Source organism: Arvicanthis niloticus, chromosome 23 (genome assembly GCF_011762505.2).
Source record: "Arvicanthis niloticus isolate mArvNil1 chromosome 23, mArvNil1.pat.X, whole genome shotgun sequence".
Taxonomy (NCBI): Eukaryota; Metazoa; Chordata; class Mammalia; order Rodentia; family Muridae; genus Arvicanthis; species Arvicanthis niloticus.
In genome coordinates, this window is record NC_133430.1 from 29,725,413 (window position 1) to 29,738,679 (window position 13,267).

The 13,267-nt window shown below is 44.4% G+C and overlaps 1 protein-coding gene across 4 annotated transcripts in view; it reads left to right on the forward strand.

The window, feature by feature from the left end:
- Angel1 (angel homolog 1) overlaps positions 1 to 11,983 on the forward strand; it is a 36,264-nt gene extending 24,281 nt beyond the window's left edge. For all 4 annotated transcript variants that reach the window (XM_076921587.1, XM_076921588.1, XM_076921590.1 and 1 more), the window contains 3 exons: positions 7,153 to 7,222; positions 9,220 to 9,383; positions 10,125 to 11,983. In XM_076921587.1, coding sequence (XP_076777702.1) covers positions 7,153 to 7,222; positions 9,220 to 9,383; positions 10,125 to 10,285 — 395 coding nt within the window. In that variant the 3' untranslated portion in view covers positions 10,286 to 11,983. The remainder of the gene's footprint in view (positions 1 to 7,152; positions 7,223 to 9,219; positions 9,384 to 10,124) is intronic.
- The last annotated feature ends 1,284 nt before the right edge of the window (positions 11,984 to 13,267 follow it).

Here is a 13,267-nt window from a genome sequence, read left to right on the forward strand (position 1 = left end):
AAAAGTGCAAATGGTCTTCTAGAGAATGTTTAAATATGTTAAAACAGATACAATTTCTGGTTTAATACCAGAATTTTCCAGTCTTAACTACATATCAAAGCATGCCAACATGTCTGTGACACCGACTTTAATGGTCACCCCTTATGTATAATCTAACCTAGGATTTCCTTCTGAGTACTTGTTTGGTTGGCTACTTGGGGGAGGGGGGAGGTGTTGCAGCTTTGTAGAGACAACTGTAGTGCCTGTGAGGCACGAGTCCTGTTTTAACTACCAGAGCAGTACTATTTGTACATAGTACTGCATGCATGGGAGGTATTACGGGAAACATTCTTTACAGTTTTATTGAAAAGCCAGATGTAGTGGCATATATCTTTAATCCCAGCCCTTGGGAGGCAGAGGCAGAGGATCTCTATGACTTTGAGGACATCCTGGTCTACCTAACAAGTACCAAGACAGCCAGGGCTAATAAAGATAGACCCTGCTTCAAAAACAAACCAAACCAACCAAACAAACAAACAAAAAGCAAAAAAAAAAAAAAAAAAAACCAAAAACAAACAAACAAAAGAACAACCCTCCTCCCAACCCCAGTATTGCTGAGAAGAAGACAGGAAGCAGAAAGGACTGAGGTGTAGCTCAGAAGCACAGTGTTCACCCAGCATGCGCAGGACTCTGGTGGGTCCAGTCTCCAGCACCACCAAGAAAAACAGAGAAACGCACGAACAGCCTGTGGCTGCTGTAATTTGCCCTGTCTATTGTAGTGACTAAGCAACTCAAGGCGAAGATTTAGTGTTAGAATGTTGGCATTCCAAGTAATACCACATTATTAACCACAGTTTGACTCATGAGGCAGAGTTTTAATTTATGGTTCACAGTCTGCAATACAAGGTGCTTTGTTTAAAACAGAAGTATTCAACATCCAGCACTGGAAGAACAAACACTCAAAGCAAAGCCACTGCAGCTCCCCAAACAGCATTTTGCCTAAAGAAGCTTCAGAGGCATGCCTGTTAGAGTGAGGGACAGGATAGGAACACCTACTGTTATTTGTGTTGGAATACAACCACCAACAAAAAGAGAAGTGGAAAATAAAAGCATAAGGAAAGAGGTTTAGGCTGGTTCTTGTTAACAATACCTCTATGTAATTGGTCAAGAGAATCAACTAAGACCAATAGCATTAAAATTAAGACAATCCTGGAAAGTAGATAGCTATAAAATTAATATGTTGCAATTAGCAATAGTCTCATTTAAATATTCTTGTTTTGTTAAAAGATATAATGAGGACAAGACCCTACTTGTAGGAGGAACAACAACAAAATAAATGATAGGAGAAATATAAAATAAATACAGATTTCCTTTCATCTGACTTACCAATTTTTGGCCAAAGTTGTTTATAATAGTTTTTTATCCTTTTAATTAAAAGTACTCATTTAGGGGCTCGAGAGATGGCTCAGCAGTTAAGAGCACTGACTGCTCTTCCAGAGGTCCCGAGTTCAATTCCCAGCGACCTAAATGGTAGCTCACAACCATCTGTGATGGGATCTGATGTCCTCTTCTGGTGTGTCTGAACACCATACATACATAAAATAAACACATACATAAAATAAACAAAATCTTTTAAAAAACCCAACTTATTTAGATGAAATTCATACATTATAAAATATACTTGTCTATAAAGTTCACTGGCTCTTAGTGTATTTCAGAGTTGGTGTAGCCATCTCCACTATAATTTTAAAACAGTTTGTTTTTGTCCCCTGACACACGTCTTACTGGGGACCAAGCCTAGGGAGCGCGCCTTGTGTTTGCTAAGCAAGCAACTCTGTCCCTGAGCTAAAAATTCTGAATGTTAATTGTAGAACATTTTTATCATCACCCAAAGAACTTTCACACACATTGGTAGTCAGTCAGTTTCCATTCATCTTCCCCATGTCAAAACCCGAGGGGCTATAGATGTGTAATTCATGGACTCTTGACGTTTTAAAATATTTTTCATACTATAAAGTATAATTTTATTCTTTCTTTTTCCCCAACTCCTCCCAGATCTTCCTCAGCTTCCTACCCACCAACTTCATGTTCCTTTCTTTAAAAAAGGGCAAAAAAACAAATTTAAAAAAAGAAAGAAAGAAAGAAAGAAAGAAAGAAAGAAAGAAAGAAAGAAAAAAAACCTATAAGATCAAAATGAAAGAAAAAGTGAACAAAACCCATGGAGTCCCCTTTGTGTTGCCTGGCTACGCCTGGGCACGGGCCCTAGAATGTGGCTGACACTCCACTGGGGAAAACTGATTTTCCCTTCCCACCAGGTTTCAGTTGCAAATAGCTTCTCCGTTAGGGGTGGGACTTTGTGTCCATTCCCTGTCTCAGTGCTGGGGTTTTTGACCTGTGTAGGTCCTGGATGTGCAGTCACAGCCGCTGTGAGGTCACATGGACCTCAGTTCTGCTGAGTCTGGAGGACAGTGTTTCCTTGGAGTCACCCACCACCTCTGGCTCTTGTAATCTTTCTGTCTCCGCTTCATAGATGCGGAGCCTTGAGAGGAGGGTTTGGTGAAGAGCACCCCATTTAGGACTGTGCTCCAAAGTCTCTCACTCTCTACATACTGTCTCGCCGCACATCTCTGTGTTAATCCCTGTCCACTGCAAGAAGAGGCTTCTCCCTGAGGGCTGAGTGACGCTCCGGTCCCATCGGGAGCATTGTTTCCAGGGCTACCCCCTTACTTACAAGTTTCAGTTTTTAAACAAACTGTTCTAAATACATACGCAGTGACGTTCCATTGTGTAAATGTACTCATTTTCATTATATATTCATGAGCTGATGAACTGTTTGTAGTCTCTGGCTTTATAAATAGAGCAGCAGTGAACATGGACAAGCAAGTATCTCTTTAGTAAGACAGAGTCCCTTGGGTGGATGCCTGTGAGTGGCGTAGCTGGATTGTGGGTCCTGGCTTTAGTCATGAAGCTTTGGGTTTCTTTCCATGTAGGATAACGTTGGCTGGGAGCTTGCTCTACAATGCCTTTATTCTGTTGAGGTGTGACCCTGGTACCCTTGTCTCTCCCACACTTTTATCATAAAGAAATGTTGGATTTTGTCAGGTGACTTTTCTGCACCTACTAAGTTGAACATGTGAGTTTGCCTTTAAGCCTGTTTATGTGGTGGATTACATTTATTGAACTACATATGTTGAGCTGCCCCTTCATCTTTGAGATGAAGCCCAACCTAATCATGGTGGATAATCTTTTTGATTGTTCTTGAATTCAGTTCGCAAGTATTTTATGGAGAACTTTTACATGTATTTCATAAGAGATGTGGTCTGTAATTTTCTTTTTGTTGTTAGGTCTTTTGTGGTTTTGGTATCAAGGTAATAGTGGCTTCATAAAAAGAATTAGGCAATGTTCCTTCAGTTTCTATTTTGCAGAATAACTTGAGGAATATTAGTGTTCTTCTTTGAAGGTCTGGTAGAATTCTGTGCTAATTCTTCTGGCCCTGGGCTTATTTTGGTTCGGAAACTTTTAATTACTGCTTCTATTTCACCAGTATCTGTTTAAATTGTTTATTTCATTTACTTATGACCTACTTTGGGGGGTCATAAATATCAAGACATTTGGTGGGTGTGATGGTGTTTATCTTTAATTCCAGCAGAGCTAGGCAGAGCTCTGTGAGTTCCAGGCCAGCCAGGGCTACATAGTGAAACCCTGTCTCAAAAGTATTTTTGTAATTGATTTTAGGTTTTCTCATTTGGAATATAATTAAAAAGTATGCCCTCATAATTCTCTGAATTCTTCAGTGCTGGCTATCATGAATGTCTTCCTTTCCATTTCCTACTAATTTGGAGTGTGTGTAGTGTGTGTGTGTGTGTGTGTGAGAGAGAGAGAGAGAGAGAGAGAGAGAGAGAGAGAGAGAGAGAGAGAGAGAGAGAGAGAGAGAGAGAAAGGGAGAGAGGGAGGGAGAGAGAGAGAGGGAGTGTGTGTGTGTGTTGTGTGTTTGTAGTGTGTGTGTGTGTGTGTGTGTGTGTGTGTGTGTGTGTGTTTTGAAACAGGGTTTCTCTGTGTAGCTCTGGCTATCCTGGAACCTACTCTGTAGATCAGGCTGGTCTTGAACTAAGAGAACCTCCTGCCTCTGCCTCCCCAATCCTAAGACTAAAGGCTTGCATCATCACACCCAGTATTAATTTGGATCTCATCTGTGTCTTTCAGTTAATTTAGCTACACGTTTGCCAGTCCTGTTGACCTTTTTCAAAACCCAACTCTTTGTTTCATTGATTCTTTTTTTGTTTGTTTCTATTTCATTGATTTCAACTGTGTATAATAATTAATATGAGGTTTTCCAGGTTATTTAACATAGGCTGTGAGCTTGCCTCTTAGACGCACCTTTGTTGTGTCCCACAGGTTTGGTTATGTTGTGTTTCCATTTTCATTCAATTGTAAAAAGTTTAAAATTTTCTTCATGATTTCTGTTTTGACCCAATTTTCATTGAGTAGCGAGTTTGTATACTGTCTGCTGTCTCTATTGTGTTGATATCCAGCGTAGTCCATAGTGGTGAGATAGGACACAGGGTGTTATTTCAATTTTTAAAATATCTGTTGAGACTTGATTTCTGCCTTAATATGTGGTCCATTTTGGAGAAAGTTCCATGGGCTGCTGAGAAAGTATATTCTTTAGTGTTTAGGTAGAATGTCTATAGATGTCTGCTAGTCCGTTTGATTTATGATATTATTGAACTCTAGCATTTTTCTGTTTAATCTTTGTTTGGATAACCTGTCTGTTGTTGGGAGTGGGTTATTGGTGTTAACCACGATCATGGTATTAGGTTCAGTATGTGACTTCAGTTGTATTACTGTTTCTTTTATGAACCTGGGTGCCCGTGTGTTTGTGCAGAAATGTCTAGACCTGCATATAGTCTTGGTGGGTTTTTCCTTTGATGAGTGTGTTCTGTCCTTTCCCACCTCTTCTGATTAGCTTTGTCTGATACTAAGTTAGATATACTTCTTACTTTTTGGGTCAATTTACTTGGATTACTTTTTTCCATCCTTTTACCTGGAGATGATTGATGACTGTTCTTAGTGGTAAGATGTATTTCTTGGATGCAGCAAAAAGATGTATCCTGTTTTCTTATCTAGTCTGTTAGCTTAAGTTGTTGGGATATATCATGTGATCTCAGTATACAATCATATTTATAGTTTTCTGGATTTGTATTTTATTGCATTTTTCTGGATTTTATTGTATTCATAAGGGATGTTAGTCTTTAGTTTTCTTTGTGATATACTTATATATATGAGAGTAATGGCACTATTAATCAGTTCATAGAACGAACTGGAAAATATCACCTCTAAATTTGAATGCAAAAGATTTATATGAATTCTGCTAGGCAGCAGTGGCACACGCCTTTAATCCCAGCACTCAGGAGGCAGAGGCGGGCTGATCTCTGAATTTCAGGTCAATCTGTCTATAGAGGGAGTTCTAAGACAGCCAGGGCTACACAGAGAAACCCTGTCTCGAAACCTAAACCAAACCAAAGCCAAACCAAAACCACAACAGGATTTAGATGAACTCTTAGTGAAATGTCTGGTAGAGTTCCCCAGTGAAGCCACCAAAGTCTGCGATCTCCTTGCTGATTCAGTCTCTTTATTTGTTAAAGGCCCAATCAAATGTGCTGTTTCTTAAGTTTGTGTTAGCTTGTGTCTCTCTAGGTTTTTTCATTTTATGTAAGTTATATATTTTTAATTTTTTCATTTATTTACTTTTTGTTTGTTTTGAGACAGGGTTTCTCTGTGTAGCCCTCGTCTAGGAACTCACTCTGTAGAACAGGCTGGCCTTGAACTTAGGTCCATCTCCTTCGCTGGAATTAAAGTCATGTGCCCTTTGTTTACGTTTTTGAGTCAAGGTTTCACTGTAGCTGTAGCTGGCCTGGTGCTAACTAGACCAGGTTTTCTACATATCTTTATGATAGTTTCACTGTCATAAAGCATATGGAGGTTAGAGACAATTTGTGGGAGTCTCTTCTCTCTACCCTGTGGGTTCCTGGGATGATCTCTGGTTGTCAGGCTTGGTAGTAAGTACCATTACCCACTGTGCCACCTCCCTGTAATTTATTTGTATAGTTTACAGTGTTAGCGTATAGATTTTCCCTATATATTATGAATAATGAATTAACTCACCACCCCCACACCCCCTTTTCTTTTTGTTTTTAAGTTCTGGGCTCTGTACTTTACACTGAGGCCCAGCTGAGGCCCTCTTCTATTCTTGAGTTTAGTAATTTGATTGCTAAGAATTTGTCAGTGTTAACCCTTGTTATCTTATTAATATCAGCAAGTGTGCGGTTAGTTGTCACCTAAAGAAAAGCTAGGGTCATCTGGGACCTGGGAACCTCAGTTGAGAAAAAGTCTCCATCCTGTAGGAAGCCTGGGGGCGGGGGCGTGTATTTTCTTGGTTAATAGTTGGTGTGGGTAGGCCCAGCCTATTGTGGGTGGTGCTACCCCTGGGCAGGTGGTCCTGGATTGTCTAGAAAGCAGGCTGAGCTACAGTAAGCAGCATCCCTCCACAGCCTCTGCTTCAGTTCCTGCTTGTAGGTTCCTGTCTTGAGTCCCTGCCCTGACTTCCCTCAGTGATCGAGCATGTAAGCCAAAGCCCCTTTCCTTCCACAGGTTGCTGTTCATTCTGGTGTGTGTCACAGCAATAGAAACTGGACTGGGATAGTGAGATTTATAGTAATATCACTTGTTTTTTCTGATGTTGGCATTTGTATTTTTCCTTAAGAATGCATATACAACATAGACGTGTGTATGAACATGTGTTTCTACATATGTACTACACAATGGATGGTGTGTGATAGAAAATTTCTAGAGGAAAGTGTAAGGAATTTGATAACACTGCTTCTCCCTGTACAAGAAAAATGAAAGGCAGGGGGTGAGTGGGAGGGACTCTTGACTGATTTTCTTTATTTTGATCTTTGAACCATGGCTGTATGAGCTATGTAAAAGGTGCAGAGTTAGGGACCTCGGCTTTCCAGCTCATCTCCCCTCACGACTGTTTCTCTTTCCTTCCCTCCTCCAACCTTCAGGAGCAGTGCAGCCAGGGTCTGAGAAGGATCTAAAGGTGAACGGCTCTGACTCTGCTGCTGTACTGTCTATGGAAAACAAAACCCTTTTTTCTCTGGCTTCCTACAGATCGACCTGCTGGTTGGGCCGAGTGTATCTTTGAGGAAGAGATATCTGAACTTGAGCCTGTCTTCCCCAGGTAAACTTGTTTGCAGTTTTGGTCTGAGCATGAGAGAGCACTGGCAGTACTGAGGCTGACTGGGAATACTTTTTGCTAAGCTCTGTCTTCCATGATAAGTTTATAGAGGGATACATACATGCAAAAGCCAAGGTGACGGGCTTGCCGGTGAAAGGCCCGAGTAGCCTTGCCTTGAGGGAGAAAGCCTCCCAGCAAACTTGCTGGCCCACATATGAGACACTGGTGTTCTTTATCAGGAGAATGGACAACAGGGACAAGGAGTATCAGGGTCTCAGCATTCGTCTGTCTGTCTCTAGGCTGAGATCGCCAGCCTCTTAGTATGGGAAGGGATTTGCTGCAACTGAATAATGTATTGATTTTCCTGTTGCTGTGATAAAATACTCTGATAAAAGCACATAAGGGAGAAATGGTTTATTATACAGATGGCAAAGTCATAGCGACTGACAAGGTCTCTGCCCATGGAAGGGTGCTGTTCACATTGGTCTTCCTGTCTCAGTCTATATAATTCCTCACAGGCACATCCAGGGGTGATTCTAAGATCCTGTCAGGTTGACAGCATTAACCATGGCAGCTCTCACCCGTGTCACCAGGACAATGAACTACATCACTTCTAAGCCACCTCTTTGTTCCCTCTGTCCCCATAGGTTCATGACAGGTGCATAAGGCAAATGTATTCAGCCCAACCTCCTAAGTCCCCACAGTCTAACAATTCTAACACTATTTAAAGGTGTAAATAACGAGTCTCCTTGAAACTCAGGAAATCTCTTAAGTGTAAGCAAGCCTCTATATAGTAAAAAGAAGTGGATGTGGAGGCACACACCTTTAATTGAAGCACTTAAAATCAGCCTGCTCTACATAATGAATTCTAGGCCAGTCAGAGCTGCATGGTCTCAGAACAACAAAAACAAAACAAAAAAACTCAAAGGTGAAGCAAAACAAAATCCAAACAACAACAACAACACAGCAGAAGAAATTATGTATTTCCAACAGAGAATGACACAGAGTAAACACTCCCCTTCCAAAAAACCAGGACCCAACAGGGAAAACACTAACTGCAGCTCCACATTGGCATCTGGGGCTCATGATAGAATCATCTGGACTCCAAAAGACTCAGTAGCCCCACTTCTCCAGCTTGCTGCCTGCAGCACACATTGATTCTCCCTGGGGCCAGTTCTGCTTCACACATCTGGCTTTCCTTGGTGGACATACCATAGTCATGGCATCTCCACTGTCCTGCTGTCTTAGTTACTGTTCTGTTGCTGAGATGAAACACCACGGCCAAGGCAGATTTAAAAAGAAGCATTGAATTGGGGGTTGCTTACACTTTCAGAGGGTGAGTTCATGGCCATCATGGCAGGGAACATGGTTGAAGGAAGGCACGCATAGTGGTGGAGCGGTAGCTGAGAGCTTACATTTTGATCAGAGGACAGAGGGAAAGAGAAGAAAGGAGGAGAGGAGACACAGAGAGAGAGAGATAGACACGGACATAGACACACAGATTGGGGGAAGGGAGAGAGAGGGGGGAGAGAGAGAGAGAGAGACAGAGACAGAGACAGAGACAGAGACAGAGACAGAGACTGAGACTTTGACTAGGCCTATGGGCCTATTGTGGGCTTTTGAAACTCAAAACCCACCCTCAGTTACACACCACCTCCGAGAAGGCTACACCTCCTAACTCCTAATCCTTCTCAAACAGTTCTACTAACTGGGGACCAAGTATTCAAACATGAGCCTATGGGGGGCCATTCTCATTCCAAGTACCACACCTGGGGTCTCCATGGAAACTCAGACTTTATCTCCACAACCTTACACAGCCTCAAAGAACCTCCCTTACAGGATCAATAACACTGCTATGCATTACAGATGTGGTGTCAGCTGCATCTGAACCCATCATTAGGGATTATCCTTTAAAAAATCTTCATGAAACCCACAGAGAAATCGGCCTGTGGAAAATGTGATGTGTTTTGTTAGCTGACTTCTTTCTTCTGTCCTTGTAGGACAATAGGCACCATCCAGCACTGCCTCCACCTGACCTCGGTCTATACCCATTTCCTGCCCCAGCATGGCCGCCCAGAGGTCACCACGATGCCCTTAGGTCTTGGGATGACAGTGGATTACATTTTTTTCTCAGCTGAATCCTGTGAGAATGAGAACAGAACTGGTAAGCCCATTGAGCCAGGGGTTTCTAGAAGCCACCCCAGGGTGCCTGGGGATTGTTGATGGTAGGTTGCATTTTGGTGGCTTGGCTTGGGTCCAGGAGCCTGAACATGAAAGCAGCAGACATGGTATCAGCTTTGTTCTCATTCTTCATGCAGGCCACCTACCTTACTTGTCCTTCTTTCCTGCAGTGTCAGGGCTGGGGCAGGGAGTCTTCATCACGGAGGTAAAAGTACAGCACTAGACGTAATTAGACTTGTCTAAGGGCAGAAGTGGGGGACTGATACGGTTAGACCCTGTTTTGTCTTGCCAATAGTCATGATGAGCAGTTCACTAGCCCCACGCCTAGTCTGCTTATTATTTTACATTGTTTGAATTAATTGTCTATGTTTAGAATCATTTTATATAAGGAATCTATATTTCTGTACCTCCTGAAAAAATCAGAAACCTTGTAATGTTAGGCACAGGACCTACCTGTATCCCATTTATCCCTGTGCCCCTGTACCTGTCTTCATTCGCTGATGTTATCACAGGGGAGCCTTCTAGTCAGAATACCAGGTGGTGTGTGTGTGTGTGTGTGTGTGTGTGTGTGTGTGTGTGTGTGTATGTGTGTATGTGCACGCGCGCGTGCATGCATGCGCATACGTGTGCCTGTGTGTGTAGACCATTTAATTTAAAGTGAAAGTTCTACCATGCAGAATGGCTGGTGGCTACTCTACCTACTGGCTTCTGCTTTGTGCCCCAGATCACAGGCTGGATGGAGATGGAACTCTCAAGCTCCTGGGCCGCCTCTCCCTCCTCTCTGAAGAGATTCTCTGGGCTGCCAATGGCTTACCCAACCCTTTCTACTCTTCAGACCATCTCTGCTTGCTTGCCAGCTTCGGCATGGAAGTCGCTGCCCCATGAGGGCCCCCAGGGAAAGAGCTCACTGGATCGACGACTGCAAATGCCCCGTGCTGTGGAAACTTACGTCCCTTCCCTCGTTCCCTCCTGCCCGTGGTTGACTTTCTCCAGGCCTGTCCATGTTCTCGGCCTGTGGTCCCTGCCCTGCCCCAACCTCTTCCTAATCCTGTGCCACATGCTAGGTGGCCCGGGGAGAGGTGGAGAGCATTCCTCTTTCTTCCATGTACCCAGCACCCCCTCCCCCCATTGATTTTTAATGACCAGGGTTGCGGGAGTTATTGATCTCATTGGTTATTCGTTTCAGGACACTTCTTGGTGGCACCCTCTGACCCAACCTTCCCCTTCCTTTCATGACCTCTGGGCTCTGGCATGCACATGCAAGGTGTGTGTGAAGCATGAGTTCCCTTGGGGTGGGACTGCCCAGCACAGCCTCTGCCTAGTCCGTGTGCTACCATGAGGTGCTGGGCTGGCAACAAGCAAGAGCATGACATAGTAGCTGGGTGCCGTTAGGAGGCAGTAGGTGTGGGGCCCTTTTCTCCCTGTCAGTCATCTAGGCATCCTGGGCACACTTGTTATTTTTGGAGACAAATTGGCCCACAGCCTGGAGCAGCAGCTCAGGAATACCCTATACCCCAGATCTCCTCACTGATTTCCTTGAGGAAGGCGGGTTGATGCCTCGTGCGAGGTTCACTGAGCTAGCACAGCGCTGGGAAGCTTTAAGGCATTTTAAGGATGAGGAGACTGAACCTTCAGAGAACTGTTGTCTCACCAGACTCTGAAGAACTGGGTAAGAGTTGGAGTCCCAGTAGAAAGAGCCGGAGGTTCTACAGCAGCCTTAGCCAGCACTGGGGCCCCAGAGGGCTTGATCTCTGACCTCTGTGCACCTAAGATAGTTTGTTTTCTTCTTCTCATCCCCCACCCCTCCCATTTTCTCTCTGGAGAAGCCTGCTGTTTAGCTCAGGCCAAAACATCTCAACAGAAGCCTGGCTTTGGGCAAATTAGGTCTAAGAACTCAAGGTGGTGGTGCTTGCCCATTTGCTCTGCCTTCCCCTCCAAAACATGGGCTCCCCTAACCTATTGAACTGTAGCCCAAACTGTGTCACCTGCATGCCTTATTCACTGCTGAGGTGCAGCCTAGGTCAGAGCCTCTACATAGCTTTAACTCAGAATATCTGCTGGCCCAGAGACTAGGGAATTGACTGAGGCTGGTTAGGCACGGTGGAGCAGAAGTTACATCCTTCCCTTGATTTGAAAGCCAGAGACCGGGCTGGAATGCTACTGCTGCACTGCTGACTCTCAGCTTTCCATGCTCAGGTCTGGGGGACTTCTTTTCCTGTGTGTGTCTATTTTTAAGTTTTGTTTTCTGGGTACTGGACATCTGCCTGTCTGAGCCCCAGGCCCATCTGTCCACAGCCCACTTTTCATGGTAGCTCTCTGGGCACCTCCTGAGATGGTTCCACAACCGTCCCTGTTGGTTCTCAGAACAAGGGCCAGTGATTGTTCCCTCTGCCAGGAAATGCAGGTTCAACTGCTGAAGGAGGTGGAGGGCCAGAGCTTGATGGTTTATCTTTTCCTTGTTTTCTTCTTTGTTTCTGTTTTAGAAATGAAGTGTGGGGGTTTAAATGGCATTTAAACTGCACCCTGGAGCTGGCAGCACCAGGCAATGTTTTTTTTCCAAATAAAGGCTTATCATGCCCCCTACATTGTTGGTCTTATTATTAGGACTCTGAAAAGCATGGGGTTTGAGAGAGAGCTGGAGAATGTGGTGGGCAGGGAAAGGGTCTGAGGAGCTTTCGTCCTGAGGGTGGGGCCTCAGGATCTAAATGGAGAACAGACATTTTTGCCATCTGTCTCCGTTGTCTTCCCTGTGCTCGGAAGCTTGGGAGGAACAGGGGTTGAGTGAAGTCCCCTGCCCTGCCCTGCCCTGCCCTTCACAGGGTGCAGCTGCCTTCTCTGTCCCCATGTGAGAAAAGAAGGGCTCTAATTTAGCTGCTTTTTGCTAATTCCATCTGCTGCCTCGTGTCTCTGTAGACTTTTACAGACGGGTTGGCATGGAAAGTGGGGTGTTCCCGGTCAAAGCAGCAGCAGCTCCGTGAGGCATGACGTGTGTCGCAGATGCCTCTTGCTGGGATCTATTTCTGATCATCTCTCTCGGTCGAGCCAGGGCTGAGCTGGGGCCCATCTGTCGTTGGAACACTTCTCTTCCTTGCTGGGCCTAACTGCTATTACTTAGGTCTCTCTCTAGGTAAATCAGTTAATCCCTCTGCCTTTGAGTTTGCATCCTTTAGTGAAAGGAAGTTGAAATACTTGTGAGGGCTTTTTAGGTCTGTATTGCTTATGCCATGGCAAGGAAAGCGTGCTGAATGCCAGACACTTGTGGTAGGAGACTGAACCCAATGGTTGTCCCCAGAAAGGTGGGATGTCTGGCCCTGTGGGCTGGGATGTATCTGAAAGCTCCAAGCTTCGAGTTCTAGTGCTCTTTCCTTGCATGGAGGATCCCCCAGTGCCTCGCCTCAGTCACCAAACATACACTCAGAATTTTGGTTAACAGTTCATGCTGAGCTTCTCTGTGTGTGTGCGCGCGCACGCGTGTACATACATGTGGCAATCATCGATCAACTAACTGGTCATTCCTCAGGATCCATCCAGCTTGGTTTTTTTGAGTTTTCTAAGCCAATGAGCTCATAAAGCAATCCAGCCTGGCTGACCAGTGAGCTGCAGGAATCCACCTCTCTGCCTCCCCACTGCTGGGGTTACAAGTATGAGCCATGTTCAATTCTACATTGGTTCCAAGGATCCAATGCAGGTCCTCATGCTTGTATAGCAAACATTCTACTGAGTGATTTCCCGCTCTCACTTCAGGGGAAAGAAACAGCATAGCTAGGAGGCAATAGGGATGTCTCTATAGCCTCTTGCAGCAGAGGAAGCAGAGACCCAGCGACAAGCCCAGAATCTAGGATCTTCACTTAATCTCTTGCTGGCCTA